This window comes from Crassostrea angulata, chromosome 3 (assembly GCF_025612915.1).
Source record: "Crassostrea angulata isolate pt1a10 chromosome 3, ASM2561291v2, whole genome shotgun sequence".
In the NCBI taxonomy this organism is placed as follows: Eukaryota; Metazoa; Mollusca; class Bivalvia; order Ostreida; family Ostreidae; genus Magallana; species Magallana angulata.
The window spans coordinates 12,644,292-12,672,229 of NC_069113.1; the positions used below are offsets into that span (position 1 = coordinate 12,644,292).

At 34.6% G+C, this 27,938-nt stretch overlaps 2 protein-coding genes across 3 annotated transcripts; both read right to left on the minus strand.

Moving 5' to 3' along the window:
* Positions 1-7,881: 7,881 nt before the first annotated feature.
* LOC128176670 (neuronal PAS domain-containing protein 4-like) lies at positions 7,882-13,656 on the minus strand. Its single transcript, XM_052843162.1, has 9 exons — positions 13,501-13,656; positions 13,199-13,365; positions 12,998-13,050; positions 12,321-12,410; positions 12,029-12,211; positions 10,660-10,954; positions 10,388-10,544; positions 8,859-10,279; positions 7,882-8,742 (listed from the first exon to the last, which is right to left on the minus strand). Exons 1-9 carry the CDS (start codon positions 13,545-13,547, stop codon positions 8,711-8,713), a joined length of 2,445 nt encoding a protein of 814 aa, XP_052699122.1. The 5' UTR covers positions 13,548-13,656; the 3' UTR covers positions 7,882-8,710.
* A 9,619-nt stretch (positions 13,657-23,275) lies between these two features.
* Positions 23,276-27,868, minus strand: LOC128178307 (uncharacterized). 2 transcript variants are annotated; one of them, XM_052845414.1, is made up of 3 exons: positions 27,759-27,868; positions 25,949-26,540; positions 23,276-24,512 (listed from the first exon to the last, which is right to left on the minus strand). In XM_052845414.1, the coding sequence occupies exons 2-3, from the start codon at positions 26,470-26,472 to the stop codon at positions 24,023-24,025; spliced, it is 1,014 nt and encodes a 337-aa protein (XP_052701374.1). In that variant the 5' UTR covers positions 26,473-26,540; positions 27,759-27,868; the 3' UTR covers positions 23,276-24,022. The 2 variants fall into 2 exon arrangements, with proteins under 2 accessions (XP_052701374.1, XP_052701375.1); XM_052845415.1 differs by lacking the exon at positions 27,759-27,868 and adding an exon at positions 26,650-26,771.
* Positions 27,869-27,938: the final 70 nt, after the last annotated feature.

The following is a 27,938-nucleotide window of genomic DNA, read 5'->3' on the forward strand; positions in this document are numbered from 1 at the left end:
AGGCTTACATACCGGTATTAGTAATACCTGCTGCCAAAGTGATTTTTGGCATCATAAAATACATGTATATTAAAATCAAATATTCACATAAAAGGAACAAAAATAAAAAATAAAAAAATAATGTAAATTATCCTTTTCCTACAAATTTGATAAAAAATGATAAAGAACTCCCAAATGAGGAGCATCAGTTCATTGTAAATTTATCATATATCGAATAACCAACGTGTGCGTGCGTTTGTATACAAGTATGCGAAACTTTAACCGTCCGACTTGACTGTTTCATTTAAAGAAATAAATTTATTTTAAAAAAAAAGAAGAAGATTTAAAACTGAAACGATGCTAATCCTGAGATACAAAGCGATAAAAAAGTACGAAAAGAATGAATAAGCGTTTGTAGTACTGCTGCTTTAGGCTTTTATTTTCAGTGTAATAATTGGGCCTTAGAACAAGACTTTGATCAGGATTTAACAACTGAACATTGAAGGAAATTTCTCAAAAATTACAAAGTTTTAATCGTAGTATACCATCAATATAAAATATCTACCTCTGGGACAAATACTTTGATCGTGATCAGACATAGTCGATAAAGCACGCATCCGAATCTCCAGGGTAATATCATCAAATTCTTCTTTTCATACAACATGCACGGTCATTTATCAAACACTACATGAAATTTACATATTTACTGCATTGTACATATTTATTTTTTATATATGAACTTATTCTTATTTTCCTAAAATCACTTTGAATCACAAATGACACAATGTACTCAACCCAAATATGGTTATTTAGATACCAATTTGACCACCTCTGCACATTTTAGCGGGAATTTCTTGGGCTGAGAAACAATACATGTACTATTTTCAAATGTACGCATTCCGATTAATTGATATTGGGTTTTTATTTACTTTTTGAAAGAACCTTGAGGAAATGCAGTTGAGGTTTGGGTCACTTCGTACAGCTTGCATTACTTAATATGGAAATACCCCAAACGAACTTCCGCAAATGAAGAAATATTGCGCCGCGTTCTGTTATCTAAAAGCAGTGGATTATATGAAGAAATATTTATTCCAGCGGTGGAAATTTGTTGCAGAAGCTAACGGGCGTTTCCCTGAAAAAAGCTTTTTATCAGTTGTGTGGGCAGATCGAACAATTAAGAGCGCCTTTTTAGTGATAAACTATTTGCTAATCTTAGTGTCACAAATCACACCATGAGATTAAGGAAGGAAATCGTACTTGTGCAGTGGGCAACTTCGTCTTGAAACAGTTTCATGAGAGAGAGAGAGAGAGAGAGAGAGAGAGAGAGATTACGTAATTTTATATCCTCAACATTTAGGTTTTCCCAATCGCCGCCAGTGATAACATATTGCAAGACGATCATGAATGTCAGTTTGCTACTTAAAAATAAATTAGAGAAGTCACATTAGATAAAGGAAATAGCTATGCTTGTGTCAAAAGCAATCTCGGTGTAGTGAAGTGCGATATTTCCATGATGTATAAAATGCTGAGTCAATGATGAAAGAAACGTGGAAGTGTTGAGAGAAAAAAAAAGGTTGTTGAAAAAGACGCTTACTAAACCAGTACGGTAGGGTAAAAGCCCTGTTGCTACCATAAAGAGGTAGACATTGGACAAACAATCTTCTGTACTTGCTAAGTACACCAATTGGCATTAAGAATAGAGCGAGGAACAACATTTTAAACATCTTATAAATACAGTATCGAAAAGGCGCTTTTGAATTTTAATTTTTTTAAGGTCACCTGAGTCACTGAGCGGTTGGACTAAAACCATCAATATTAATGCAATCTTTGAAAAATCACCTCTTTTACTGTTGGACATCAAGCAGTCTTTCAAAATCTTGTTCTTTGATGCTGAATATTATTTAGTTGAACTATAAGTACAAATTTATGATGAGGAAGAGCGCCTCTTCCAAAATTGTGAAATTCATGGTTCCTGAGTAGGTGTTCTTGTGTTAGGGTGGGGCTCTAAATAAGCAGTAATTTTTTGAAAATCTTCTCCTCTGCTCTTGGGTATTAATCCGATGAATTAAGTAATTAGCTTTGATATGGAAGAGTGCATCTTCCAAACTTATGAATATCACGGCCCATGGATCAGGGGTTCTGGTGTTGGGCAGGGCTTAAATGATCATATAGGATGTAATTTCGACCATTTTTTTGTACTAATGATTTGTTCAATTTTGTCACTGTATGTTATGCTACATTTTTAAAATAATTTCTTTTTTTAGAATTTTGAAAGTGTGTTTGATTAAAGCTGCTTGGTCCGATTTTTTTGTAATTACAGTATCAAAATTTTTTTTCATACAAATCATTTATCTTAGAAAGTTATGGACTTTCTCCTATTTACACCAGCAGAATCAGTCTCCTTTCAAAGTTAGAAATATTCAAAGTAAATAAAAATAAATTCTCTTTGGGCAAACGAAAAAACAAACCAAAATGCATCACGTGAATGTTTAGAAAAGGAAACCGCTTGGTTTCGTCCCCCAAATGATTAGAGTTATTCAACCCGCATGCTATGCATCGATTGTAAAGAAGGCAGACTTTAGAAATATTAGCGAACAAAACGTACACATGTTAATTTGTAATTTGTCTGATCATTTCGACCTTTATTTAAAGCGATGTCAAATTCGTAATACAACCATACCCGTCTAATCATCAGGGGTGAAATTTAACATGAGGCGAAATAACGCGGTACCTTTTAGTGATATTTGTTTTGTTAGCAAATTTTGTACGTATTTTTCTTCATTGAAATTTGGCATAATTGACTAGTAAAACTACCGCAATGTTTATTATTATACATCATTTAAAAGCGTGCATAAAATTTGATATAAAATCGGACCAAGCAGCTTTAAACAATCCTGGAATATTAAAAATGGTTTCATTTGTCTTGTAATTTTAATGAACATGAATACATACATTTCAAAAGCCACAGTACGGATACTCAAGAAACCGATAAGAACCATGGGTCTCTTGTACATTTTTTACAAGAGTTTTTATTCTGCAAAGTATTTCGAACTTTTATTTAAAACTTGTACTTTGAAGAATCTTTTATTTAATTTCGGGTTTTTATGTATGATGTGAAGTTATTGGTACTAGTCTTATGATTTGATCATCGTTTATTTTTTGGCCTTGTCTGGTCTTCGTTCAACAACCTCCTATAGGCTAACGTACAAATAAGTAGGATTGCTCACAGAAGATAATTATCCATTTTAAACCTGTAGAGTTCGAATGCAGGGTACTTAGTATGATATTGAGAATAGTATATACCAGATGAAAAACAAGCAGTGCTTATATGTCTATCTTGTGTTCCAAGATTAGACTTAGAGACCCCAAAGATTCCGATTTATATTGGGGTGCCAACGTTATTTCTTAATATGATAAGAAGATCAAGAATGTATATAATATTTGTAAGTACCTTTCATTGATCATTGTATTCCTGGATACGGTTCTTAAGCTTAGTTGTAATTCTACACTTTATCGTCTAATTTTCTAAATGTAGGTATGTTTAGGAAATGTATTATGCGGAGATATGTAGGCTGATACATCTATGTTTAGCAACGACACTAATGAGGGAATAGCTGCCCTCGTATGTATAAATATGGTCATATGGAATAAAGAATATAAGGATTGTTTAATCAATAGTGTTTAATAGCGCTCTGGTATTTTGCAACAACTTGATTATGGGATTTGAATTTTCCATGAATCATAAAGACTGTCATAAATAAAACATGTCTTTTACTGTGAAAAGATTTGCATTGTATTTTTATTCTTTATATTATAAAAAATAAGTTTCAGTTCTTTTCAATTCGTAAATTAACTTTAGGGTTAGGGTTAATCGAATTATATTGATAATTTATAAGCATATCTTAATGCATACCATAAGGATAAGGAAGAAACAGACATATCATGTGTTTTTCAAGTTTTGAAATTATGAAAATGTCATATACAACATGTAGATGTGTCAAGTTGTTTAGAGTGCAGGCTTGTCAATCTCTTTGTTTTCATCTTATTTAACTGGTAACAGATGTGAAAGAATTTCTCAAATGTGATTGGGAAAGGATAGGACGAGTTCTGAGACCATGTAAGGGGTTGAGAGTACTTGTAGGTAGCGATCTTCGACTAAAGCGTACGGTTTCTGTGAACTCTGAAATAATCTCACAATATGAACGAAGTTTCCGCAATATCATTTTCTATTGTTTTTGGTCATTTTGGACTCCAAAAAAATTATAAGATTATCAGGATAGCTGAATTTTTTATGCTGATTTTCAAAACACTTATGTACTCTTTAAACACAGCATAATTGATAAAAATGTTGTGGTTTACAAAAATAATGTGTAAACAACTATGGCGTAACTAGAGGAAGGAAGATCCCACGTTCATATCCTATTGTTATGATTATGCATGAATCCTCTGTGTAACACTGAACCGTATCACCCTTTTATATCTTGTCTCATCAACAGAATGTTGTTAATGTTTGTTTATACCTTGCAGGGAAAGGGTTTCTCGTACGTTGGGTTTTAACGGGTCTTTGTTTGAAATACGTAGGGTGCTCAAGGTTAAGGTATGATCTCAGCGAGCTTGAGAAGACTTATCCGAAAAGTCCGGAATCCTAGTTGTATTCAGTTCGTGGAACGGAATTAAAATAATACTGTAAATGTAGATAAATCTGTAAAGCAGTATCAATTCAAGACTTATATGTCATGATCATTTCCGCGCTGTTCTGTTTTTGGAGTTTCTATTCTATAGTATTTTAATATGGAAATTTTAATTCTATCAAAACGAAATGCATGTAACATGGGTTTTCTGGACTATGGATCAAACCCCCAGTTTATTTTATTTATACACAGTATATAAAACCCATGCAAAGAACGATTGTACCGAAGATTTAACCAAATACTAGTCTAGTATTCTTTGGTTTTTTGTTATGTCTTTTTGGCTTTTTTAGTTTTTTGTTTTTTCACGGGTTTTTTTTTTGTTTTTGGGGGGTTTTTTTTTGACATTTTTATCTTTTATTTTTTGCAGTGAGACTCCAAATGACACATCTCATATCTTTAAAAAAATCGCATAGGGAAAGTAATCATTAACTGACGACGTTTAGGTAAGCATGGCGGAAAAATAGCCATGTACTTTGTATGTAGTCTGTTCATTAGTTATTTATTCAACCTGTTGTTGTTATAAACAGTGTATAATTTAACATTGCGGTTGTTTTGTTTACTGATAAATTGCACTTGTTCCCTCCCACTTCATTTGCTACTGTCGCACTGTTTTTGGTTCAAATTGTTGCGCAGTAGAAATATGTTGATGGACATTCATAGTCGTACTACTCGACACGTAATGGCACCGCCATTTTAGTTGTTGAAAATAATGCTATCAAAGTCCGTTGTCTTTGATGAGGATCGCGGCCAGAAATTAACTCGTTTGTATTCTGAACTATATGACTTCGCTAGCTAATTTTGAAGAAAGATATGGAAAACAGAGGCTATCATTTGATTATGTCTATCGAGAATGAATTTGGCTTCAAAAATGTTAACGTAAAATGATTAAGAATGATGAAAATTAAGTGTATGTATAGAGACAATCGCATTGCGATGCAATTGATGAAACACGGAATTTGATGTTTCATTGCTCATTTATCTTCACAATATTCGATCAAATGGTGTTTCAGTATACGATGATATTTCCTTCACCTAGCTTATGCAGAATTGTTGATTTGGTTATCAAACTAATCTGTAAAACGACCTGTGTTTGATAATAAATTTAAATTCAGGCAGTTTTGTAATTTGTCAGCAAGTACACCAAAATATAATTCTGCCTTTTCTTTGATCAAAATTAAGGATAATATTGCAGATATATACATGTAGGTATGATACAGTGTCAGATTTTTTTTCTTTGGGAGTGTTTTGTTGATAATACAGTTATTTTCGGCGCAAATTAGAGAACAAGACTCCCGAAGCATGATATTGGATAGCGGAGATGCGATAGAGCTACTCATTAAAGCATAATCTTGTTCATTTTTATACATTTTTCTCCTACATTCGGTAAGCGTATATACATTTACGACGGTAAAAACCAAAATTAGTATGGAAAAACCATATTCTATAGGTCTTTTGATTCCGTTTTGTATTTCAGGTCGTTCGTGAAAACATTATTTACCGCGGGCATAAGGAAATATGTATTTATATTACACGAATCAAGTCCAGTTTCTAGATATCTTCAAAATAGCATTGCGAGAAAGCCGCTTGATGGAAGCCTTAAATATACGTACACAGTTTGTCCTCAGTTTTTAATTTTTTAGAGACATTGTGACAAAATATTCTTTACAAAAGTACTTTGATTTCGCGAATTTATTTAACTTAAATTTTTGTGTGTATTTACATGCAATGCATGTTATTTTATGAGATCATAGTACATTTGTGTATATAAGTACATGTATACATACATAAAGCATGAATGGTCATGGCCATTTTTTATACTTTTAGAGTTCATTTTTAAGAAGCATAGTTAAGCTCAACCCTGTTTAATGATATAGGAAAACACTTAAGTTCTACAAAACTGAAACATTTGGAAATTTCTTATTCAAATAATAGTTTATGTTAAGAAAAATTCAAGTTTCAAGTTTTTAGGTGGATAAGGTGGGCAGTTTTTTTTTTTTACCACCCAACCTCCTGAAATCTCCATATATATAGACGTCTTTCTTTATTGTATAATAATGCCATCACGCTACCATCCTCGGGGAAAAGCCGCCATTGCTCTTTTAACAGAGGTGTCCTTATATGGCTATCGCTTGATGGAGATCAATACTTCACTGATGCGCCAGCCTGTGTACTATGGCAAGTTGGTTAGGTACAAGAGACAGAAAGACTGCATTTTTGTATAAGGTTGTAGTTGTCCACCCCTCAAAGTTTTTAAATTAAAATGGACTTCATGCATTTCTGAGCAAAAGAAATGGCGATGGTTTAATTTTTCTATATTATAACTGGTTTCACCAGCAGAGTGAACGCATGCCTTGCCCTTATAGTATAAAAAAGGTGTGATGTTCGAGCTTCTAAGATTAGTATGCAGTAGTTGACCGGGTACGATGCGACATATCATTTGCTGGACCATTAGGCTTAAATTTTGTCGAAAGCCCGTGGCTGCATTACTATCTTCTGGTCAGACAAATCATATGTTGCTCAAGACAAAAAGGCAGGACTTTCAACGTTATAGTTTTAGTGTGAGAACCATATCTTATTCCTTGTCATTGTTGACTAGTAATTCGCTAACAATATGCTTGTGATTAGAAATATGAATTATAAACTTTGTCTAGTGTACATAAACTTTATATTAATAAGAATTTTATCAAAATAAAGACTTAATTAACCAAAATGCTCTTCAGTATTTCGTTAAAAATATCTTTGTACACTTGTTTCTCGATGCATTATTTTGAATAGTGATAAATGCGATGTAATAAAATAATGTATTTCAATATTTATTCTGAGATTATTTTGTTCGATTCGGGATTTTTTTTAGTGGACCTTATTAGGGCGTGCCTCAAATTTAAGCGGAAAATTCCGCGTTGTGTGGCTCCTATTTATCTTAGCAGCCAGCTGTCATCTATTTATATTTTACGAGAATAAACTGCCGCACTGTATGTATCTCCTTGAAAAATATGACATGCATTTAAAATTTAAAATCTACATCCTTTTTGTAAAGATAAATTTATTACTAATACACTCTGTGGTTTGATGAATACATCCGCAAGTGAAAAACTTTTGTCGGGAAGGTTACGTCTGTGAAAACATTATTTAAGAATGTCACTGCATTTATTTTCATATAACCTATGAGCTTCATTATATTTTAATAAGACGCAGAAAATAACAAAATGAATTAAATCTTGTATATTTATTAAAACCAGAAATATGCTCAACTGAAACGTACAATTTCTAGAACAGCAAAATTTATGGACAAAAAATTAATATACAATTAAAATGCATAATATTTCCGAACCAGCGGTAAATCTTTGGACGAGTTTAAGCAAAATATGAATAAAAACATGAGAAAAACTTGAGTACCAGCCTCAAAGACAAAGGGACCAGCCCTTAACCGTCTTATTGACGTTAAAGAAAAATGTTAGTGATCAGTCAAGAAAATTGACAAGCGATTCCTTGTAAGATTTCTATCAAAATCAAAAACAAATTCTCCATCTTAATTTTCATTAACGACCAGCGTTAACGAGGGGGTGATAGAATGAGGGTGATGATGACATAGATAATTGATAACTTCAAAAATCTACACAATAAAATGAAGGTACAAGTACCGATCTAAAAATACAATATCGTTTGGAAAAAATATATAGATGTTTGATAACTTCAAAATCTACACATTTAAAAGACAGCGAGACCAGCCCAACAATCTTGTACAAACGAGAAAGTACACTTAATAGTACGGTACAAAAACACATGCAAAAGTACAATTGTATCAAAGATATAAAAGTGTCCGGTTCCAGCCAGTGGAACTTTGCACAAATTTGTCCAAGCATATTTATTTACACAATCTAAAACTCGAACGAAAAATGTTTGAATTCCGGCCAGCGGAATGGTCAAGTCCTATGGCTACCTCCGGTCCTGCGGATCGCATGGAAATGACGAAATAGTAGAAGGAAAATGGCAATATGCCATACGGAAAGAAAATCGTAAGTCGGAACTTACACAACGGCCTACTGGGAGTCTTCGGTGAAATCCTGCATACCTGTAATTTTTAAAAATATAAAAAAATTAAAATATTGAAGAACACATTGTTTGTTGTTTGTACAGCGAAAAATATCGGGGGAAATTTACTGGGTAAGATGCTCAAGTATAACTTACCACTTGGCGTGCAAGAAGAAATGAGTTGTTTGAGTTGATACAACTCAGGTTCCGGATGAACGTCTGGGGTCATCCTGAAAGCCGGGTGATTTGGCGGCGTGGACGTCATTGACAGGTCCATCTTTACCGACTCCAAATCCCAGCAGTCAGTCTCCAGTACGTCATCCAATGAATCGCTTTCAAAGCCCGATTCCGGTGTGAGGGCAAACGATGAGAAGTCATCGCTGTTGAACTTGTCGTCTGCTGCGCTGATTGTGCTGTAGGGAGATGATGGAGATGGGGAGTTCTCGAAACTCATCACTTGCTGATCATCGCTTCGAGATTCCACCTTGACCTGCACTGTCTCATCTTTTGGTTTCTCTGTGAACTGTAGGAATTCTTCAATATCGAAGTCATTCGTCAGAGGTTCATGGTTTTCTTTGCAGGCTTCGTGTTCGATGGGCTCTTCTTTGATGGTTATTTTCTCCCTCGCAATCTTCTGAAGCAGTAGGATTTCTTCTTCTCTCGTCAGCGAAACATTGTCTATTTCGTTGAAAAACGAATCAACGTAATCAACGTCAAGGCTTGGCAAGAGTTTTCGCTGCTCGCCATTTGGATTCATAGAAGCATTTGGATTTAGTTGTCTTTGCTTTAAAGCACAAAGATGTTTTGCGATGAGCAATGGATCTATAAGTTTGGTCTCTTTTACTGTGCGCACGGGCTCACATTTCTTTGGTGGTTCTGGGGATGAAACCGGTGAAGGCTCGGGCGTAAGATAACATGGTGGGATACTGACATCAGGAACAACTTGCTCTAATCGTTTCTCTTCGTACATTGGTTTCGGTGAGAAAACATCAGGCATGTAACTTTTCTCCTTTGGCGACATCATCACGGTGGATAGGTTATGGGCGTACATGACCTGCATGGGCCCCTGTCCTATTCCGCGATGATCTCCTCCTCCAACGTGAGGACCAAAGGTGTTCCTGTAGAGGTTACTTTCAAATGATGGTGGCAGTGGGGTGGTGTCTTGTGGTGGAGAGAATGTGTTTCTGTGCGCAAGACCATTGACCATGCGTGGAACTTTGACGGGTGGTTTACATGTATAATTTTCTTGGATCTTCCTCTTGAGGGCTTTGAGTGTATCGGTGTGACCCTGGCGTCCGACGTTTGGCTGGTACCCATTTTTCATAAACATAGTGGATTGGTTTGCTGCAACAGGGTTTTGCATATAAGGTGCCGTTTGCGCTGTGAGCGCGTTATCGAAAGGCTGCTGACGAGAGAAGAAGGGCGGAGGGAGAATACCAGAAGATGGGGACATGACATTTTCCATTGCTGGTGTAATGGGAGCACAAAAAGCAGTACCAAAGAAGAAGTCGGGAGATCGGGCAGCGTAAAGGGCGAACAGTTGGCCCTGGACTTTGAATTGGTAGGCTTCCTTCTCGCTGAAACAAAATAACAGAAGCTCTAAATTTATGCACACAAAACCTATGAAAATGAAGCATCAAATCTTATTTATAGTGCATGTTTACTTTAACTACGTAAGCATTTACCTAATGACTTGGTTAATGCACAGAATTACTGGATCATCGCTGTTTGACAATAAGGCTTGGCGAACATGCATAACGATGTTGACCCAAATAATTTCGCCCGATGCTGTAATCATGCGAACAGTCATCATGCATCCCATCTCATGTCGAGACTTGATCACTGCAAAAGAAATTCCGAAGTGTTATTTTTATCAAAACTGCATACCAACATGAAACAAAGGAATGCAATTATTGAAACGGAAAATATTTCTGAAGTTAAAAAAAAATAATCTTACATTGCACATGTTTCTCTCGGGCTTCATAAATGTCTTCGGGATGCAGATAAGAGTACCAAGATTTGCTGCAGATGTCTTCATTTTTAACCCCAAGATGATACTCCCCGTTCTCAGTTAGCTCGATGAAATTCATATCGAGCTGATGCACGCTCTTAAAAACCATGGTGTTGTTCTGAATAAGGCTTTCCTTAATGTCGGGAGTTATAAGAGGAGAACAGAGCGCCATGAACACTTGTTGCTCTGTACCCGGTTCCTGTCCTGGCACAGTTGCAAAGTGTCCTTTTACATGCATCACCTACGAGAAAAAAAACAGAGAACATGAAATTATTTATTCCCACGATCTTTTTCTTCATAACATATGTTCTTTCTCAAATAATGCGGCACTCCAACCTTCTAATCTAATCAGAAGCACATGTTACGATTTACGTCTTCTGATGTTCAGACGTCCCATATCCAACTTAATTACACAACTTGAGTGTCGCTACATTTTCTTAAAATGTTACTCTTTGCTTTCAAGTGTTCAACAGGTGCGCGTATGTAAATGTGGTGTGTATTAGTCATCTTGACTTCTTCGGGGGTTTTTTTCTTTTCGTTTTTTAACTGTTTCACCTTTGTGGTTTAATATTACCTGCGGGCATTACCGGAGATAAAAAGAGAATACGTCATCTCTGTCATAGTTATTAATCCGGGCAGAATAATTTTTTTCACAAGAGTAAGATGAAATGTATGATAATGAGTGTTCAGTGGTCCGCGAAATTCGCCATAAACTCTATGACACGGAACATTTGTAACCGGAAACTATCATTAATCATATGGATCCATCTATCTGTCCTCTCCCTCGGGCAATACGTTGGCAGACGTCCAGAAATATGTCATACTTTTATTTTCTCTCGAGCAACTTTATAAATACTGTAGATATTTTATATCAAAATTGTTGCCATAAGGATTTACATTTTTTAATGCAGCAAACTTAATAAAAAATAAAAATCGATACAATATGTGCAAAACGCGCATTCGTATTGCACTCTACACATTAACAGTAGATCTCCTTTACGTCTGAAGTGGCGGGCTATAAAATTACAATAAACGGGCTCTTTGAGGGGGTTTTATTGTGTGTGACCCACTCAGTTGCGCTTCGATCGATAACTGTTATACTAGATTGCTTCCAATGTTTTACATGGCAGTTTGCCAGATCTTTGTGAAACAGGTAACAGTTTAAGGGAGATAAAGTGAAGAGGACATCCGGCTTTGTCCCCAATAGACGTCATCAGTCTAACAGGAAAACTCTCCAGGCGCATTAGTGAAACCAAACACCGGCTCGGGAGAGCTATAGAGTGTGTTTAGAAATAAACTGAACTAAGATATTTACCTTGACGTCGCCGAAGCCAGCTTGTCGCTTGAGTGTTCTGGACATGTTCATTCTACAGAAGAAGGCCACCTCTTTATCCGGATCAACTTCTCCGGCGCCGTGTAAAAGCTGGGCGCGAACGGTCCCATGGTCGCGTTTGTCAACGATGTCAAATAGACTGTCTCCTTGAGTCTTCATGTCGACCTTCAAAATCAATACAATGTATTTAATCCGATTGTTTTTAATATACTTTAAAAACTCAATACTTTTGATTAAGGTTTCGCTGAACTAATTGTTTATGTAATGTACCCACCATTGAATGACCCAAATATTCAGTAACATTCTCCGAAATGTACACCAGTTTTCCTTCACGTGTGGTAACAAGCAAAAACCCAGTCAAAGACTAAAAAAGAAATTAAATATGCATTAAAATGTATTACTTCTTTTTAAAGGGAATTCAGTTACGCCATTAAACAGTGGTGGGCGAAGGAATGTTACAAAAAAAAACTATTGAAGTAGTCTGTTTCTAATTCACTTCTCATAATTTAAAACGAATTTTATTGCTGTGTAATATTTTGAAAACGTCTATCGTTTCCTCTCATATCTGTATGACCTGTTACCGCTGACGTCAATCTAGACTAAATATAGACATTCGCCGTTGTGTTGCGATGAAGGTAAAAGGGACATGTTTATTGTGAGCCTACACACATAACATGCTAACTGAAGTCATTATACAGAGTACTTAATCAAATCTTTCGCTTGTACTCTGTCTGCTGTCTTAGACAGTGCTTCGATGAGCCATTAAAATTCACCGCCTCGGGCTAATATCATATATCACTCAACGAAGCGAAAAAAAAAATTGACCTTTAAGCTCTATGACGTAAATGCTGGAATCTATTATTCTAACAGGTAGGTTAAATACCAACTGTAGAGAATCCCATTTAATACGTACATACAAGACGTAATAATGTAAGCTTAAGATTGAATTACCTGTGAAAAATCGCATGGTGAATCCGATGAGGTCCCGGGTGTGGCATTAAATACTGAAAATAAACAGATGACTGTGTCAGTAGAAGTTAAGAGGCTTTCGTCATCGTCTGATAAAAATTTAACCCGGTGAATAGACATTTTGATAAACACCAACACACACACACAAATCAAAAAAATATATATAATTTGTCAAAAACTTACGTTTTTGTAAGATATTACATTTCCGGATAAAAACACAACTGAGGGACATGATTTGTAACTGAGAGAGGCGTTGTCTGGCGCTCTCAGGGAGGGGCAACAGATCTCGCAGGGTTCCGATCTCATTGTTAATTTGGTCGCGGCGTTGTTTGGATGCGCCCTTGTTCGATCTGAAAGAACGAAGAATTTTTTTATCTTCAATGGCGGAATTTTCCGTTTTGACTACCCACTCACAAAAATACACGGCAAGTATAGTGGACATCCATCCTAGAATCAGTCACTAAAACACAACACCAAATACCTACCTTTCTAGGTCCAAAAGAGCCAGCTCTTCGACAGGACTGGGAGCCATTTTGACTAATTACTCATAAAAGCATACACTTATTCCCAATGTAAAAGCGGACCAGCCGCTCTTTAAAACGCACCACTCTATCAAATGACCTACAAACGGAGGTTCAGGGCATATAAAGCGCATATACGTCACTCACTGTTTCTATTGGTTGATTCAGTCACGTGGGGCTTTTTTTTTTATATTCTACGTAGGTATATTATTATATATTAAATATCGATTTGAAATACCGCTAAGATTGAAATGGAATTGACATCAAAGTGGTTATCAAAAACGTATCAAATTATAAAGAGTATTCTGTTCTTTTCAAAAAAGTCAGCTTAAAAGAATGTCTTTTCAACACACATATTTTCGAGGGCCCAGTGAGCGTAAAAATTTTTTTTATAATAACTTTGCGTACATTTAAGAAGAAATTATATGTAGCGAAATGTAACGCGGAATGACGTTTATACAGTTCTCCATCGTTCTGTTGCATCCTCGTTAGTTAAACATTATGTCAAACTTGCTACTGGACACGCCTATAAATTATATTAACAATTTCCATTAATTACACTTCAATCCGCGACTTGAATTAACAGTTTACATGGATATGAGTAGAGTACCAATGTATCCAAAATTGTTATAACTGTACGATATGAACTTTTAATATTAGTTGGCATTCCAGGTTGTTGGTGGGTTGTTTTTTTTTACTTTTTAAAAATTTGTTTTTATACTTATTTATTATTGCAGATAAGAGTCTCTAACATCATCATTAATTTCCTATATTTTCTTATTTCATTTTTGCAAATGCGAGTTCTTAATCTTATGAATTCTGTTCGACTGATTTTAAATATTTTTTTTAATTCGAATAATTTGAGCTTAGACCCGAAATACCAGTATTCTCTAAAAAATACATTCATGGATGTTTGAAATAGCAGGTCTTTATCGAACATTGGCTGCTGTTTACCGCAAACTTAAAATGTTTCTAATAATGTCAATGTATTTCAATATATAAACAATTAAACCTTTATGTTAAGAAGAATATGGTAATCTTGAAATGTGGTAAAATCAATATTCGTATCGTTGAAATAAGAATAAGGAATATTTTAAAGGCATTTTTGACCCCCAGCAATCGTCTTCAGAGAAGGTATCAATGTTTACCATATATGGTGAGCGCTTGAATTGCTCTTTCTATATCGTTTCCATATCGCGTAATGCAACTGATGTTGGGATCAATAAACAGAATCTAATGCACCAATGCTAATAGAAAATACAATGCAGAAATACAGAAACCAGCATCCAACGGTAATTCAAATTTCATAAATCGTTTATTTATTTATTTTATCTAAGTATTATGAAAAATTACACTGAGCAAATTATTTAAGCAAAGCTTTTAAAAAAAAACCCATAATTATATAAATATTGATAGTACACAAGGTTCGAGCTATAGTTTATATAACGCGAGGGTCACACCAGATTGGCCGTCTGTGGGATAGATAAGAATCAAAGCCAGAAGAGACGGTCCAATAACTGGTGTAACGAACAGATGTTGGATTTCTCGTATTCTGAATATGGGAACGCAAAGGGCACTACATTGAGCGGAGGTACATATGTGTAGAAACAGGGCTTTATACTTTGTATTTAAGCTTCACATTAAAATGTTAAGCAGTCCAATAAAACTTCTTTAATTTGCGCCGAAATAAAATTCACCTCTCCGTATAATTTGCAAACTATTGCAATGTTCTGATAAGAAGTTAAGGGTAATAATTTAAGGGGAAAAAATTGGGTAGAGTAATTGGTAGTGTGTAAGTTTACCATAAAGTTTTGTTTAGTCTGCCATTTTATCAAAATGACATAGATGGCAGAAATTGTCGTCCGTGCACTTTAACCAACATTAAATTGTTCAAATGTTGGTGAGCCCTAGTGAAAATAAACTTTTCTAACTTAATGTAGTTATCCTTAAACCAAAACGATTTCTGCTCAAGAAATATAAATGACAGTTATAAAAAGTTGTTTTCTATTCCCAGTCATCATAATTTTTATGCAACGATTTACTGAATTTATGAATTTAGTTAATTTCTATTTCATGCAGAGGGAAATACACGACAAAAGACCGATTCATAGTGGTACATAAATCGAAGCTGGAAATCGTCCTTTGTTAAATGGTATTACCAGAGATCAAAATGAATATTAAGTTATCAAGTGCAGTTTTAAATTTGATGTTTTCGCCCAGATGGGAATAGAGACTTTCTCAATCATACAACGATGCTTTAAGGAAGTTGTCTACATTATGTAAATATTTCTCATATTTCAAATTCAATGTGAAAGCATCGTTCTATCTATCTAATTATCTATATTTATGTGTGCATTTTTTATTCCTTATCTGAAATAAGGCGTATAATTATTTGTTCAAGTCAATTGTCTTATCTGACTTTCCTTGTATTTGAAAGGATAGACAAGTGAAGAAACAAAGTCAACCCAACTAATTTACATATTTAAATACGGCTGTGTTAAACCACAATCACAATACTACTTCTAGCAGACCATACTGCCACCGCATTGTGAATCTCTTAGGGACCCCCATTTGATAGGTTTCACATGGAGTGTTATTCGGTCAACAGTACTATCATGACAGTTTCCGTTCACCCATAGAAAACATTATCTTGATCTCAATATTCATGATATGATCTTGTTCTCAATCTTTTACTTTCAGACGTATTATCATAAAACTACTCCGGACTGATCAGTTTACTTAACTAACCTGCAGTAGATCAGATGTTCAAAAATATACCTGTTTTATTTGTGGATAAATTTTTTGGGATTATAATACCGCCATTCATTCAGTTTAAACCCCCGAATTTTATGACGTACATTTATTACCATGACCTTTCTCGCTTACGTCGAAATCCCCGAACAATAGTTGATTGAGCATTTAAAAACCCTCAATGAACTTGTGGGGTTATTTAAAACTGGATAAACTCTATATTAACCCGGTGTCCCCGGTCGTTTGATTATAAAACCTTCGTCGTACCATCCGTGTGTATTGAATAATAAATGAACAAATACGGTAAATGCACCAAACAACGCAAACGTTACGCATATTTTGATCAAAATAAGTAGATAAACAGGATAAGCTTCCCTGGACATTGTCCAAAATCTGGACATAACACAAATATATACGTAACGTATCATAGCAAAGCTAGTGACCTCAGAGCGTCCTCTCTCTCTCTCTCTCTCTCTCTCTCTCTCTCTCTCTCTCTCTCTCTCTCATCCTTTTAAACAATCTGGTAGATAAGACATTCATGCAGTAAATGTTCAAAGCAATCGGTTTGTCATTTGCTGTATAATAAAATAATCAAATGAGATTGTTATTTAAAAGGCAATGTCATTGCAACAAAAAAATCGTAAAGATTTAACCAAGTTGAATGCGAGGTACCACTCGGTGCCCGTCACAAAACAGTGTCTTGGCGGGCACTTTGTGTCAGTGTAAATGAAAAATTAGAGTTGCAAATACTTCTTTAAGAACAAAAAAAAAAAAACGTAGCTTGGAGGTTTTAAAGATAAGATTGAGTGCTTACACACACATACACACGTGAATTTTTATTTATATAATTTTTTAAGCTGTACATTTTATGTCGTAATACATCACGTCGTCTTGCGGCCCAGTTGTTAAAATATCTCTCTCTCTCTCTCTCTCTCTCTCTCTCTCTCTCTCTCTCTCTCTCAATCATAAGTAACAACTTGACCTTCCAAGCAACTCCCAGACTCTTGATATTTTTTCTCTTTTTTGTAATTTCTCTGAAGACGTTTTGCCTCTGGCAATATTATGATATATAAAACCGCTTATGAATAATTCTTTGGATCATTCCGACACTTAAAAATTACAAGCTCTTCTCTATTTACAATGTATGTAAACACTGGTTGTGGCGGAAATAAAAATGGGGGTTCCCCAATGGTAAATAAGTCACACTCACTTGAATACAATACAGGTTTATTTTACGTGGACATATAAATAACTTGAGGAAGATTAACGATGCTATATAGGAATTTCCATCGTACGACTTTTAAAACAATAATTTAAGCCTTGTTCTTTATAAAGCTAGCATGAAGAGGCGTTTCAATGCACTATACCCATAAAGGAGTTATTTTGATACCGACCATATATGGATGATTCGAAACATATGTATCCTAATGAATTATTAGTTTTCGAATCCAATTATTTACACTGAAATTCAAATTGTGCATGAGTAAATCTAAAGATTTAAGTTAGTTTTAGTGATATATAAATCATTTTCATCCGAAATCAGAAACACAGACCATGTATAAGAAGTAGTTGGAATGTTTGTGTTCTTCAATACAAATGTATACACATGTAGATATTTTATGCTATCGTTTCCAAAGACCAAAATTCACAATGATAGAAACTATTGCAAATGATCAGAAGGCGTATTTTAAATTATCATGTGTAGAAGGGGGTCTATAAGTGACACAAACAGAGAGTTGATTCCAGCCTCAAGTTAATTGTCGAGTCTGAGATTGACGATGTTGTATCGTTTATAGCAAAAAAAAACAACCAGTCATTCCAGGTGTGTAAGAAACAATTGAAGTGTGTAAGTATATGGAGGAGATGATTTTACACTTTTGCTGATCAGAACAAGACTCCTGTTTACTATGCAGTACATTAATTTCACCACAGAAAGTGACAAGTGTCGTCAAAGAACAAGGTAGAGCGGCTGACAGAAGTTGACTTGGTACGAGACTGACGGACGACTGACAGTTATGGATGCCTTCTGAATACATTACAGCCCACAGGAAACAAGTAAGTGTACGGCAATACACTAAAACTGTTGGCATTGTGTATTCTATAGCTTTTTGTTCTGGTATCGAGAAGCACCACGAAACTGATCTGATGAATAATTTGTCCATATTTAATAGAGTGTTTCTGACTTGATATTTTATAACAGTGTGCAAGTATGTAATTGTAAATGCTAATGAACTTCGATATCAATCAATAAAGATTTGCATGTTTAAAAGCAAACTTTGAAAACTTTCGGATATAAAGTACAAGTAATCAGCTAAACAGAACCTGCATATTAAATACCAACATTTATTAGATTTAAAAAGACATATACTGTACATTTTATTGGTTTCATCTAAATTATGAATTTTAAACAGATTGAATAGGCAAGAACCTGAAAGTACTGTTGTGTTTTAAAAAGTTGGCCTTTTTACACCTATTCTCTAACAATGTAATAGATATACTAGTAATATCATACGCCGCTTAAAATTCGTCCATTTACGATCACATTATTGGACAAATTATTCTTGCAATGCATAATTTACCTTATATACATTGTATGAGGATGGACCGTTTTACCTAGTGTTTAATAGTATTTATATATAGGTGAATGATTTTTTTCTCCAGCAAAAATAAGGATCATTTCGCCGTTCGCGTAAGCTTCTAAATTTAAGCAAACAAGTTCAATGAATATTAAATGTAAGGACAGAACGTGTGAACTAGATGAATTCATTGATGTAAGACCTACAATCCTATAGCTTTATAGAGGGATTAAAATGGGTGTTACGTGACTGTGGTTTATGGGGAATTCAGATGAAAATTTTACGGGGATCCTTTAACCATTTTTGCGCCAATAATACAAAATCTTTGCTGATAATCCTGAAATCCCCGATCATGATATCCTCTGGATTTTAACAAATTTGCCGCCTCAAAGTTAAAAAAGCTTACTACCTACAGGGAACATAGACTCGTACTTTTATAATGTCATACTACCATTCACTATATATATATAATCCAAAAGTTCGTGAGAGAGATACTTGTTAATCAGAAGCTGTCTGAAATCTATCGGCAAAATTAATTTCTATTTGTCACATTTTTCTTTTGATCGGTTAAATAAATCTTTCTTCAATCTCCAGGGAGAGTGAAGACGGGCGCTACAAAACCATTTACTGAAACTTGAGCCTTTTCGTCAGATACTCTCGCCTCAAACGGACATCACAGAAAGATAATAAAAATATATTACTAATATGGTTGACGATAACGTCACTGACACTTTAAGACATATCTTTGATTTTCAGGTTTTATATTACACCAGCAAATGAAACACCTTTCAATAATGGAATATTTCACTTCTCTGAGAACTTTGCAGGTCAATCCTTTTTTCAATCAATTGACAAGAGAAAATCTACGACGAAGGTTTGGCAATGAAAAAAAAATGGTCAAAGATTTGTAACATTGTCAAGATAACGGTATTGCTATGACCTCTCTCTCTCTCTCTCTCTCTCTCTCTCTCATACACACGTTGAATAAAGTTCTCTCTCTCATACACACACGTTAAATAAAGTACAACTCATACTACCTTTTGGAAACTAATATATTTTCTCACCTGAACATTTAATTAATTCAACAAAAACAACAGTGTTTCACTGTGAAAGGATAACAGCGTAGTTTTTTAATATGATATGATTAATTTGAAATATGATAATTCTGAGATGTGAATCGGTGCAGGAAAATGTGTGTCTAACAAATGAGTTACAAAAGTACGTGTATAAGCTATAGTGTATGTTTTACTACTGAGTGAATGGTGTTGTCGCAAAGATTCTATAATTGCACTTCATGCAGTGAGAATAAGACATCTTAGACACGCTGGATGACATGGTAATCTGTGTGTTATCTGTATCTACACTGGCAAATTTCAAGGACCTTCGGAAATGCTTTACGTGCAACAATTATATATATACTTCCAGATTTTCTGTTTTATTTTATTTCTGTTTCAGTGCCCATGCATTACTACTTGAGACAACGACCGTTTTGAATCATATCGTATTCACTTTCGAAGCTTGCAATTTGCATATAAAGACATTAATTAATTCGAAAGTACTTATGGTGAGTCAGTGATATATCAAGTTGAAATATGTTGGATACAGAAAAAGTATCGCAAGGCTCTGATATTTACTCCCTAATGTTTTTTTTTTTCATACAGAATTGTATACAGATATCGGACATAAGGGGGCTTGTTGGTCGACGTCATTTTTAGACTGTATTACTATCATTATAAAAAAGGACTGTATATAAAGATATTGGAAAATATTTAAATTTTAAAGCTAAGACATTTGGATCTTTTTTTGTTACTAAAAATATTTTATACCTTAACAAATCAAATTTAAGGAAAATCTTGTAGGCGACTTGTTGACCATTGAGCCCCCTGAAAACATTGGCTTAAAATTTCTTTAGTTGATTTGTCGGTTTATTGAAATAGTCGAATTCTAACGAATATCGGTACTACAGCAGCGTAATATCGAACTGCATGATGCTATGTTCACTAATATTAGACTGCCAAATGTAAACAATTTTTAGAATACGGGAACAGGTTGATGAAACCACAGCAGATTTTAATCCTATGATGTACATTTATCTTATATACACTGTACTAAATTCTTATCCTTCAATGTCAAAAAATCGAGTCATTATTTTCCCATTATGTCTCATTGTTATAGTAAATCAAATTCATATAATTCTGGTTAAAGTAATTGCATACAATGTTTGATGGTGTGTTAGCTCTTAAATAACATCAGTGACAAATAAATTACTGCAAAAGATACGCTTACATAACTATGGTACGCTAAAATGACATATTATAGGAACAGCCATAGCATGTTAGTTTTCAAATGTAATATGGTATGCTAAGATAACAGAATAATAATAAGAAGCGACTGATGTAATGTTAATATATAACAAGGCCCATAAAAAAAATTGTGTTAAAGGTAACACTGATTAAAAAATGAGGTAGGTAGGGATTTTTTTTAATTTTATCATATTTTTTTCTGCATGAATCCTAAGAATGTTTGTTTGTGTCATATTTAAAAACAGATTTTTTAATAGAAATGATATAAAATTCACAATCGAAAAAAACCCAGACATTTAAAAATGGTAGGATCAGGGCATTTTGTAGGCCTTAACACACAACGTTTATTTTTAGGCCCAACGGTTTACTACTATTATGACTGCACGCTCTGATACTGTTATACAAGCTCATATCTTGCTGCAAGACAAGAAGTAATGCATTACATACATGTACGTGTAGATGTACGTGTACCAATACCATTAGACCAAACTCAGCGGCAGCAACGAAGGTCTGAATACTTATATTGAAACTACTCTTATCTGGAAAAGATGCGCCAAGTGGTTGCTGTAATAAGCATGCAGGGGTTGTCTTTCTTCATTTGGGTTAGCCCATGGTATATTGATCTTGCTTAGGTGGATAAAATTAATAGGTTTAAATTATAAGTGAATCCATGTCTTCTTTTTGGAGGTTATTTCATTATTAATGAAAAATTCAGCTGCACATTTTTTCTCTACATCCTCTCAAGATAGGTCGGATGAACTAGGTATCAAATGGAAAAATATTTATTTAAATGTTTGTAACTGTTAATTAAGCATAATCCAGTTTTGTGAACGAAAATTGAAATGATTTAGACAGATGGTGAACAGGAAATCAATCTTTAATCTGAAGGACATGGGATACTCAACCAAAAAAAAAAGGAAAAGAAATGAAAACTTGTGAGGGAGTTTTCAACAAAAGCCGATCTTATTTTTGCATTTTTCCTTGTATCGACAATTTTACATCTACTGTATGTTGAAATCTCGAAAAAAGCACATTCTTAGTCAAATAGGTACATCTTACATATAAATCAATTAATCAAATTTAGTCTTCAAACAAATAATACGCTTTGAATGGATAAATATTATTAACATGTAAAATTCACTTTCCATGCGTCTTTCATGATTCTAAACAAGTTCTAAGGAAACATGTATGATAAACTGTTTTATTATACATACATTAGAATTGTGTGTTCCAAAACTACAACAAAGTTTGCACATGGGATGTCTCCATTACTGAACATTATGACAGGCAATAAAATCCTTTTTATTATATTCTGGATATCATGATGTTATATCGATTTGAATAGGTCCTTGCCTAGCCTTTACAAAGACTTTAATAGGGCTGCATAGACATTGTCTTATTTAGACTTTATTAATCTCCTTAAGAAGAAGAGCCTTTTTTAAAGATATAGGAAAATATTCAAATTTTAAAGAAAAAATAATTTGATTTATTCTTTACTGAATAAATATTTTATAGCAAAAAATAATCATAAATTTAAATATTAGTTAGGCCTGTTGATTACTTTGGTGCCCACCCATTCCCCTTGAAGCTGCAATTACGTTGCTTTCTCTGATTACACTGTACATTATTGCTGTGTTTATTTAAACAATAAAATACTTTCTTTGGTGATTCATTCGGGATATGAAGGTAGCGGCATTGCAGGAAAAATACACAACCGGCGTTGACGAGTTTTGTATTTTTATTTATTTTTTCTACAATGATCGTTACCCTTATAACGCACATGAATCATCAAAGAAAGTTTTATATTACCATCTTTTTAACTCATTAATAAATTGATTACGAAAAGTAAGTAAAATTCACTAAATTACTATTAATGTTCATAAGAACGAGCCAAATCATCTCTTGTGAGACTTTGATCTTAACATCATCTTTTCTTAGGTCGCTGTTGGTTACGACCAATCGATAAACAGTGCGTGTCAATTTCAGTCCTGTCCGTTTCTTGTCAGTTTCAGCCGCTGTAGATTTCGACCAATCAATAAACGGGGCGTGTCAATTTCAGTCTTCATGACTGTTTTTATAGAGCTATAAATTAACTATAAATTTCGGAATACTACTTAATAGATGTAAATATATATAATGATTTGTCATGCAAAATGTTAAACTTAAAGGAATAAACTCACCCAACAGATTGTTTTAAAATGATATTTTCATTTATCTTTTTTCAGTTAACTTAACAATTTTACTGGGGGTTTTTAAAACAGCATTCAGTTTAAGGTCATGGCAAAATGTAAAGGAAAAAGTCCTTCGGGGGATTTGCCGTTCGATGCACAAACTTTTTAAACTATAGAAAGTATTTATGAGATGCAAGACACGGCTAATTTAAAGCTTATCTTTTTTCTGCAACAGTTATAAGCATCAAGTATTCGACGGTGGCAAACATTATACATTGTATGTGGTAAACGTAATGTCATCATTGAATATTTAAAACAATTTTCCACCGGGTTCTGTGTTTAATTTTTGATGCAGCGAACCATTGTTTTAGTTTTACAGTACAGATGATTCCAGAGCAGTCATAGATATCTGTGTGTTTTTGACACACTTTTTTTAGTTCTCTATTGACCTTTGATGACGTCAATGGAACATCAATAATTCTAGGCTTACCTTTTATAAATAACCTTGGGACTAAAACACAAACCTGTTCCAAAACATGTTGAAAATATTACGCATTTCAACATATTAATAAATTATTTTTAATTGCTGGTTTTGTTGTTAGAATTTAAAAAAAATAAATCTCCTGTTCTGGTAATTCTATCTTGAACTCTTGACTAATACGCATGCACACAAAAAAAAATACACCTACCCCATTGTTGACGTCGAATCTTCGGGATCATCTCTGCTGGGTGTGGCCAATAGTCGATGGTATGTCCTCGCTTTGCGTCGTGTGTCAAAACTTTGACCCTGGCTAAACTCTGAACGACTAGCCTGTCTGTACAAAGCATCGTATGTGCTCTCAGCACTTAAACCCGACCCCCCGGGAATATCAGCAGTATTAATAGATAACTGTTGGTGACTTCTGGGGACATGGTAATCGGGTACGTGTACGTGGGGATAGGACTGGTCCTGTGGTTCCGTTTTCATTTTAGTGTACGTATATTGACAATTATCTCCATATTCCAAGACTTGTGCTACATTAGACTGTTGTTGTTGGACATTGCGTCTGAATTTGAATGGAATGGGTCCAGTGGTAGAGGACTGATGCGTTTCCGGATACATGCAAGCAGACAGACTTGTGGAATACCTATCCTGTGTACTGCATGGAAGAACGGTAGCGCGACAGCCAACCCCACTGAATTGAAAGATAATTTTCTTGTTACATTGTATTTCAATTTCCATTTAATAAGCATTCAAAAAGATATTTTATTCAGAAGATGTTTTATCTAAATACTATTACATGTATTTGTTCGAAACTTCACCCCCTCCCCATGCACACCTATCCACATGCACACACATTACAAAAACGCACGTGTGCCGCGAGTAAAATGTGTATTGGTTTCTAACATACGATCGGGAGTGGCACCATATACGTCCTTATTATCACTTCATTACCTTCCTTTTATAGAATATCTGTCTGTAGGTTGTTTATACCTTCTTCTTCTTTTTTTTTTTTACAATAACACTTTCAGCTTAATCCGAATCTTTAGTTCATATATGTATAGAGCAGAGCAAAGTGTAGTATATTTATCTATTTCATATTTTGACGAGTAATTTATTTTGAATTAGTTAAAGTTTTCCCGAGACATTTCAAGGTAAAGTGTCAGAAAATTAATTAAGCAATAAATCCAGCAGGCCATAAGGTAAACATAACAGATAAAATCCTCATGGTTTTAATTATGTGTTATTCTTAACCCCTCCCCTAGTTTGCCTCAATCTTGCACAGTGTTCGTGCGAAAGTTTTAGATCCCCTATGATTATAAAAAGGTGTCGATATGTTGGCTTTTTCTTTATTTATAAATGTAGCTAATAATCATTTTCCATTTTTAATTAGTTTTTCTAAATCTAATTTTAATTTTATATATTAGCAATTGTTTTTTGCTCAAATGTCAACTTTAACACGAAGTTTAATTTGCAACAAAATTAATAATACGTCACGAATTCCAAAATTTGAACACCAATAAAGACGATATGATCGGCAGATAAATATGAGTTAAGTGACTGGAAACAAACATTTTTATTTTGGCCTTAGACATTATAGTAATTTAAAACATAACCTCAATTCTAAATACGATCAATTTATTAAGTAAATATGCTATAACTTTAATTTGATTCAGCACCCACTCTCACTCTCTCTCCCCCCCCCCCCCCCCCCCCACTCTCTCTCTCTTACAACCACGATAAGAAAACATTTTGTAATAAAATTTTTTAAACGATTTATAATCTTTGTATATTTTTATAAAAATTAAATTCCACACTGTGATAAAATCAAGAATTATATTTAAACTACTGAACTTTAATTATTTAATCTACTGAAACTTCATTTATATCTTTGAAAAACCCTTAAATTACAATGTCCTGTTTTCATAATACATCATGTTTCCTTCTAGCCCTGGGTGGGTGTAGATATTAATCACTGCAGGGTTTCCCCAAAATCTTATACAATTAACCTCTGCTGGTGCTTTTAAATTTTTTTTTTACTTAAAAAATCCGCATGTCCTAAAGTTTTAAGCTATTATAACAATTTTGTTTCACACCATTAAGGAAATTAAATTACAATAGAGTGCTAACCTTGTATTCTCAATGTTGACAAAATTTTGCCCCATCTGACTGTACTGAATGGGCATCTTCTCATCGGTGTCAGTCTTATAGGGGTCATACAGATGTGACCTTGTTGTTAGGTCGAGCGTTTCGTCCAAGCTCTGGCGACGGCTGAGGGTGGAGGATGGGCCAGGGTTTAACCCAAGGTCCAGACTCTTTGATACGCCCTTCTCCAGCCGTGGACGACTGGGTATCCTCTGAGAACACGACCGCTGGGAAAAGTCCGCCAGTGGATTGTAAGTGTCCCTGGGGGTGGTACCCTCGCCCGACTCCGTCCAAGGAGGTGCTGCACGGGTAGAGGTGTAAGAGACGGTAGCCGACCCTCGCTGATAGAAGTTTGATATAGTTATCGGGATGTCGTGTTCGAATTCACAGGAAGCCCTCCGATATTGAGTGGAGGAACTCGAGGCCGGTCCGTGAGGTGTATTGGAGCCGTATCCACTCTGCGAGAAGTCCAGGGGTAGGCGTTGTCGAGATGACCCAGGGTTATCCATAGCAAAGACGTTCAAATCCTGCGTCGTTGAAAGCAATGGTGCACCCGTCTCTTTCCCTTCACCAAAGACTGGGAGAAAAAGAATCAAATTAGCGTTCATTTTCTCTCTTACTACAAAATTTAATCAAAGGATACAATATATCAGTGTTACATGCACTAGTTGTACATATTGCTTTACCTATATAAAAAGCGCATCTGACCTTTGACAAATGCAGTGTACGTCACGTTTGACGCAGTGTAAACTGAAACTTCAGGTAAACGTACCCGTGAGCCACACAGTAAGACTATTATCTGTTTGTAGGTTCGAGCGTATTTAAACTAGACGTGCGATGACGTAGCCCCAATTGATTGGCCCTCCACGTAATCAAAGATTGATTAAGACACATTAACATTTATGTCTTGACATTGTATAATTCTTTACAACTGAAATTGGCAATTAGTAAGGGACTAGTGAGAATAAACAGAACGATCAGAGGAATGAAACAGCAACAGTTACAAGCGCATTAAATAATAAAAATCCCTACACACAGGCCTCTACAATAAGTGACGACATTCTGTTTCCAAACTCATCAAATTTTCATTAAAGCGAGCGTTCTATCGGCTCGTCTATGACGCAAGCTTGTGACATAGAAACCATATCGGAGTAAATTATTTATGTCAAAAGTCGAGGCTGGCATCAGATGTTTATTATTAGAGAAGAACATTACAGTCGTTAGACGACAAATTGAAAACAGGGATTGAGTGGGAAGCAGTCATTACTTTCCAAACTGAATGAAAAATTTATATACTACACACAAAGAAAACTTGTTTATCGAAGGTAACAAGATAACTATGTATTTATACCTACAAAACAAAAACGGACTTCACATATAATCTGCGGTAGATATGAAACAATGAATGAAGATACGGGCTTGAAAAAATCAATTGGAATCGTACACTCCTAAAGAATTTTTGAATTTCTATTCATTAGAAGAATAAAAAGATATATACATTGCGAGCAGCGATGAAGCTTTAGTGACTGTCAATTTTGAAATAAGATACTTTTTGGTGGTATTCTTACAAACAGACTTCGACGTTGTTGCAATTAAGACCCGAATACATGAGTTCGTCAGTACTAGGCAAATGTACATTTCATACAGACGGATTCATCATCAAACGTATACATTTGAAACACTGTGTAATGCTAACAATATAAAATTGAAAAAAAACATTAGTATATTATTTCAATCCTCTCCCATGAAATAAAGTATTTAAGTAATATATTGAATACGATCGTTCTATACTTACGTTCACAGTGCGAATCTCCTGTAAAAGTGAAAGACACGTGTAGATTACAAGATATCAGTGGGTAAACTGAAAGTACGCTAATCTATCCCTGACGGAATGTCACGTCATACTGTTAAAATTAGATCGATCAGGGGGCGATTTTCATTTCGGAGTAAGATTTTTTTTATAAAAAAAAAAAAG